This window comes from Mesitornis unicolor, unplaced genomic scaffold, assembly GCF_000695765.1.
Source record: "Mesitornis unicolor isolate BGI_N332 unplaced genomic scaffold, ASM69576v1 scaffold50263, whole genome shotgun sequence".
NCBI lineage: Eukaryota > Metazoa > Chordata > Aves > Mesitornithiformes > Mesitornithidae > Mesitornis > Mesitornis unicolor.
The window spans coordinates 293-7,117 of record NW_010174963.1 but is presented as its reverse complement, the minus strand read 5'-3'; the positions used below and the strand labels follow the sequence as shown (position 1 = coordinate 7,117).

Here is a 6,825-nt window from a genome sequence, read left to right as displayed (position 1 = left end):
AGCTGGAACAAAAGTCTAAAAGACAATAAAGATGGGAAGTCTGTTTTGACATGAATAAATAAATGGAGGACAGAAAATGAAAAGAAAGATGTGGGCAAAAGCAGAATTGTGGAATTTTGAAAGTTATTTGAAAGAAAACCATTCCAGTGTGATAGCAGACAGTTGGGCAGTGTTAGATGTTGGGAGGGGGAGTTTAATCGAAACAGCTGCAAAGGAAAATAATCTTGGCAGCAGAGTTTTGAACGGACTTAAAAAGGGAGATTGTTCTAGGAACAGAAAAAACTGTCAGTACTAAAGAGTCCTGGCCTGGGACAACAGACCTACTGTCGGATCTGCGTGTTCAGCTCTATGTGTCTTGGTTATCCTGGGGGATGTCATCTCCTGTACCCTGTGGCCCAGGTCTCATCTGTTAAAGCTTACTGATTCAGAGATCCTAAAGAGGAAATGTGTGGTGACTGACCATTTCAGTTATGATAATGAGGAAACTTAGAAACATTCCTAGGTATTATTTAATAGCAAGAACAGGAATACAGAATATAACAAAAGAATCATGTGAAATATATCAAGGAGACTCTTAATAGATTACATTTCTTAGATTACTGTTTTTTCAGGTACATAGTTATTTAGTAGCTTTTTCTGTGTGAAACAGTGTTTACTTTCTTCCCCAAGTGCTTTGAATCTTTGAGTCCCTACATGCACAGTGAGCTGGAACCATTATGAGTGGTTGTCTGGTTGAGGCTGTGAATGGTTTCCAGAATCCTTGCAAAGGATGGGGAGGGCAGCCATTGTCTGTGGGCAAGTAGGTGGGATGGTTGAAGCTGGTAACTTACAGATAGGCTATAGGGCTGGTATGAGGTATAGACCAGAAGAAAGTTTGATAAAAGTATGTAGCAGAATTCTCCTCCGTGCTGTTGAGGATAAGGGTTGTATTCTCAAACCTACACTGGAGAATATCTAGTGATCTAAGCCCCTTTATAAAAGGACAGAAACACTTTGATTGTAGATCATTCAAGATGAAAGAGAAGGACTGTCCTCAGCTGAGCACAAGGCCAAGAAATGCAGCAGTGCAGACAATTGCAGAACCAGTGGTGTTCTGACTTGCTCACAGTCAAAGGCTGGATCATTCTGCCAAACTGCTCTGGCTACCAGAACTTGCAGCATCCTGTGACAGATGTCATTTTCAGGCTATTTTGTGTAGGCTTAAAAACAGTCCATAGTCTCATAGGTTAGACTTTAACAATGTAAGAGCTGCCTACATCCGACTGAAGTTGAACAGAATTTGGGCAGTAATCTCATTAAGTTTCTTTTCTCTAGAGCATATATGCAGATGGTGGCTCTTTGGAGGAAAAAGCTGTGTCTTCCTGTATCTTCCCTAATTAAATAAATGAATTAAAAAGCCCAGTGTGCTAGTAATTTTTTTTTTATTACATACATGTGCCATATGCAAACTCAAATGTGAGTTGGTGTGGGACTAAAAACAGTGGATTCCAGAGTTAAAATTAGAAACATTTGTTGTTTGAACAATAGACTGTTTCAAAGATCCTTCTCTGTATTCTGGTACCTTGTTTGTGCCTTATTATTTGTGTTTTCAGATTAAAAGCTCTTTCCCCCTTATTTTGTACTATTAGGATGTATGGGAACAGCTTAAATGTTTTTCTGAATTAACTTTATATAGTTCACCTGTAGACTCTGTCAAGAAGCTCTGGTTTCAGTGCTGGCCAACACTATCCCTAGTACATCTTTTAATGCTGCCTTTAAATCTAACTGTTCCAGAGGATAATCCTAGCATTAGGATGATGGAGACTGTAATTTGGAGTCAGATGAAACAGAAGATTTTTCTGGCACCAAATAATTTGTCTTTAACAAGGCATACTAAAAAATTTAAGTCTTAGATTAAAGCGTCTTTCCTTCATTGCTACTAACTCTAAAATCAATATGGTAATCCACTGAGAACATGCCTGAGTCAGACATTCCTGTTCAGTGTGATTCTATCTTCTTTTATATGCCTTATTCATATAATATACATTGCATAGGATATGGTAGGTACCTCTTGTCATCATAATCTTAAACACTATAGAAAAAGCACTGCTGCCAAATTTGTGTCTCACTTTCCCATAAGAAAGTAGACACATGTCAATTTGTTCATAAGGGGATATATTTTAAAATATAATTGGGAAACTAAATTTTAATACAAGACGATTTCAGTATTCTCCATAAAAAGGTTTGAACAGCTTTTGACTGTTCCTGTTTTCTTCTAATAGCAATATACCAGGAAAACAAAACCAAAACCAGCCAAGCCTTCTGGGGTTTCAAGGAAAGTGTTGGCAGCAGAGGTCTTATGTCACGCCAAACACCTTTTCTCTCTGCAGTTCAGAGGCAAAGTACCTCCTCCGTGTGACCCCGTGTGCAAGATCATAGACTGGATTCTTGCTGTTTGGCACCAGTTGAACTCCTGCTTATCACGTCTAGGAGCACCCGAAGCACTTATGGGGCCAAAGCATTTCTTCTCTTGTCCTGTGGTGCCAGGACATGGCCAAGCGACAGTGAAGTAAGACTTCTGTTTCCTATTTGACACTTCTCAGTGCCAACCAGATAGTTATTACAAATGTAGTAGTTGTGTTTCTCCCAAAACCCATCTGACTCAGCAGCCTTGAAAGCATTTTAGCAGATGTTATTGAAGTTTTAAATTCTTGTTTGATATTTAATTACTAGAAGGGCAATTCTGAAGGACATGAGTGTGAACTGGGGGTCTAACACTGGTTGAAAGTCAGTCTCCTGAGATCTTTTCTGAGTTATTTTCTGACACATAGGTTGCAATATATTTCTTGTCCTAGAATGGCTAATATTGCTCAACTCTTTAAAGGTTTTGTTCTTCATTTCAAGACTGCACTGTAAAGAAAGTGCTAAGTTCATTAGTGAACAGACCAAAATAAGATTCAGGAATTCCAAGCTTGAAAGTTGGTGAAGTTTCCGTTTGAATTTTATATGAGGAAAATTTGGAGAATGATTTCTCACTCTTTTAGATATCTGGTATCATTTTTAAACATACATAAAATGTCAAGTCTAAATGTGGACGTAGCATTGACTTAAAATTCTATGGCTGTGAAATAAAAAAAAGATAATAAAGTATACCATACAACAATCTCCTGCCTCCCTTTTGAATCCTGTCCTCTGAAATATATTAATCATTTATTTCTTGCAATGGCATTAGTAGAGGACAGAAAAACTATTATTTAGATAACTTAATTATGCATTTCTGAGTTTGGGTTTCTCCGAAGTGTAACTTTGACTGGATTCACAATGCTTTATTTTGAGCACAACCCCAAAATGTCTTTTATAGTAGCAATACGCCATCTGACTCCTCACTTTAATGCAGCTTTTGTCCACTAATAAACAATTAAAATGCACAGCTCCAGTGAGCACTTACTGGACCCTTTTAGTTTAACAGCATGATGGCTGACAGTGTGGTCATATAACTAGCAATAAATAGCTTTAATTAGCAGCTCACTGGTTGCTGTTATTTCAATCTAATGAACTACTCCTGTCCTCTTGCCCCTCCTCTCCGCTGTGCTGTTCTGCTGCTTTCTGCATTTATTAAAGCTTCCCTGAGTCAGTTCAATTCATTAAGACAGCAGCCAGCTCTCTACAAACTGGGCTTGTCCTGGGCTAAGAGTTAGCACGGGGGAAGCGGTCAGAGCTGGCAGCTGGGAAGGGAGAGCAGGCGTGACGGGACGCTGCTCCCTGCTGTGGGCTGTTTCATGAGGCTTCACATCTTCTGGAGAGCAGAGGGAATAAATCAGGAACATTTTAGCTACATTTTTTTCTTGTTTTTGATCAGGAAAGAGTTTCACTTTTTAGCTCTTTTTCAGGGGCAGGGGGCTGCTATACCTTTCCAAAGTATCAGCTGTATCAAAGAACTGGGGACTTGATCAAGTTGAGCACAAACGTAAGACAAGACTGAATTTAAACACCAGGTTGGGATTGTATTTCAAGAGGATGGCATTGCACAGCCCATCAGTTGTTAACTGTTAGATTAGAATGGACTCAATTAATTTCATCTTTGCAGCATTCATCTCTGACCATTTATACTACAGCAGTATTGCAAAATGTCTAAAGCTTACATAGGCAGAAATGGAAAGATAGAGTTCTTTACTACTAAAATGAAAGCAATTATTTATTTTGGTAGCTTAACTCAGCTAGCAGAAGCAGACTGTATCTGTATGGAATTGTATCTACAACATTATGCTGAGGAATCTTCAAGGAATATCTCCAATATGCATTTTACATGTTATTTTAACTATAACTGGAGACTGTTACCATAACTTTTATCAAGCTTATACCAGCACATTGTAGCATGGTTATAGATCATAAAAACTCAACCTTATGCTTCATAACTAACCAAAAATAGATCTATCAAATGATTCATGCATTCTAACTTTAAAAAACAAACAAGCAAAACCCCAACCAAACAGGAGGGGAAAGAAAAAAAAAAAGCTTGTCATAATCTTTTGGGTAATAAGATGACTTCTCTGTATCAACACATCCAACAACGTGGTTCGTTTAAGTCACACTGACGTTTTAGCCTTCACTTTTCTGCAAAGCTGAAAAACAACATTATAGCCTATCATTTCTTGCAGATCTTTAATATAACCCTCTGAGTCTCAGTCTTACCATCCTCTCACATAAGAGGGTATAAGGAAAAGAGTTTAATTTGATCTAAAAATGATTCTCTCAGTGTCTGTTAGAGATGTGAGCTGAGCCCTGCACCTGAAACTCCTGGCCTTTATTCCTTGAGAATTATAAGCTGTAAGAAATAGCATTCATTTATTTCTAATACAAATTTTTCACTTCTGTGCTAATGCAATAAAATATTTCTCTCTTAAAAAAATCAGAAGTCCGAGAAGAACCATGTCCCTTTGAATCAATTTTTTGTAATCAAATGCGGTCTCTAAAGTAGACAATCTGGAAAAACCACAGCATCCTGGAAACGCTGTTCACCAGAGATCAAATAAACAAAAGGATGGGGAGAGCAAGGCAGCTGTATGAATAGAAAGATCTTGTAAACTGGGCAAGTTTGGAAACAGAGGAGTACTGGGAAGGGTGCAATCATAACTGAATGCCTCCTTTTTCCCATGCTGGCAGCAAATGGGCTATGGGTGAACACCTGCAAGCACGGAAACTTCTCCATGCACTGGCAAAGGGGAAAGGGGATTTTTTTCATATATAAGTGAACACGCATCTTTCAGGGACGTTTTTTCTTTTAGCCTTAAAATGAAAAGGATGTCTTATAGTTCTAATGCAAAGAAGGAAGAGCATCAGATGGTAAATAGTTTGCCAAAGCAACCTGAAGAAAGTTAGGTCAAATAATTTAATGTAAAACAAACAAATAAGTCCTACCTTAAATAAAATAAGTTCCTCTCTGAAATGGGGTTCAATACAAAATCCCAAATATATATGATGTTTCCTAAAAATACAAAATCTGCTATGTTACCCAAAGTATAAAATCTTGGGTTTTGATAATTGTCTCCAAAGTGAAGGGGTTGTTTGTGTGCCTACAGGTGGATGTCCAAGCTATGGAATGCTGTAATAGCTCCCCGAGTTCAAGAAGCAATACTCTCCAGAGCCTCTGTGAAAAGACCATCTGTACCAGGACAAGCTGCAGCCAAAAAAAATCCTAGCCAAGGTCAACAGGCTGTTGTTAAAGCTGCTCTCAGTATCTTGCTAAATAAAGCTGTTTTGCATGGCTGTCCTCTACCCAGAACAGGTAACAGTGAACAGTCTGAAATGCAAGTAGTTGTACATTGCCAAAGTGGGGGCTTTAACTGTTTAATTCCTTTTTTAAAACGTCCACAAAACAGAGCTGTAGTTATGATGGGAGGTGTGTGGTTAAAAGCATTCGCAGTCACTGAGCTAAGTAGCTGTATAAGGTGTAAGTATATACAGTTTATACAGCTGTATAAGCTGTATAAAGAACCATTTGCAACAGTCAGTTCTTCTTAACATTGTCCTACTTTTGTTTCAGAGCTAGATAATTATATAGCAGATTTCAAGGGAGGAAATTTTCCTTTGTCCGTGGTCTCGAGCTACAGAAATTGTAGTAAGAAAAGAGGTGAGAATGCTTCTTGGAGAAAAGTGAGCACAAGTCCTCGCAAAAAGTCAGGCCATTTATCCTCCCAGTCATGGAATAAGCAGGAGACAAATACTGAAGGTAAAGCTTTCTAATTTCAATTCTTAAAGAAAGTGTGGGGGTTTAAACTGCACAGATACGATGCTAACTTTTCTTCTCTATCATCAATTTAAAAATCTCAATTGAATTACATTGATGTTTATGCTTGCAAGTGAAAAATCCTTTACTTTTTTCCCCCACAAATTATTTCTTTGTGGCTGTGAGGTATCCTAAGTAATTTCTGCTGTTGTTTGTTTCTTGTAATGCCCTTCCTGGTGTCTGATAATGGCGAAGGCTTTGGCTCAGATGGTGGAAGACTGGGCAGTGGTGCCACCTCATTCTGCATCGAATGGTGCTCTGTCACTCTCTTCTTCAGTACCAGATTAGAGAAAGCTTCATTACTTGACTGGTTACTCCTTAGTTCTGCACCTAATTTACAGCACACCCACTTTTGGGTTTTTTTTTTGAACATGTACTTTATAGTCTCACTGCAATAACTTCTGTTGTCTGAATCCAAGTAAAAATATATGGGTACATGCATCCTCGGATCATGCATCCCTTGTTCAATCTTATTAGATAAATTGAGTAGAATAATCTAGAAGCTCAGTAGTGGAAGGAAAATATATTCAGGTTTAAATTGAAGATTTTTGTTTGATTTT

The 6,825-nt window shown here is 38.1% G+C and overlaps 1 protein-coding gene across 1 annotated transcript in view; it reads left to right on the top strand.

The window, feature by feature from the left end:
* The window catches only part of CTTNBP2 (cortactin binding protein 2), a gene marked incomplete at both ends in the record, with an annotated part of 29,079 nt that extends 22,871 nt beyond the window's left edge, over nucleotides 1-6,208 (top strand). Inside the window, 3 exon segments of the mRNA XM_010181202.1 lie at nucleotides 2,370-2,548; nucleotides 5,559-5,764; nucleotides 6,023-6,208. Coding sequence (XP_010179504.1) covers nucleotides 2,370-2,548; nucleotides 5,559-5,764; nucleotides 6,023-6,208 — 571 coding nt within the window.
* Nucleotides 6,209-6,825: the final 617 nt, after the last annotated feature.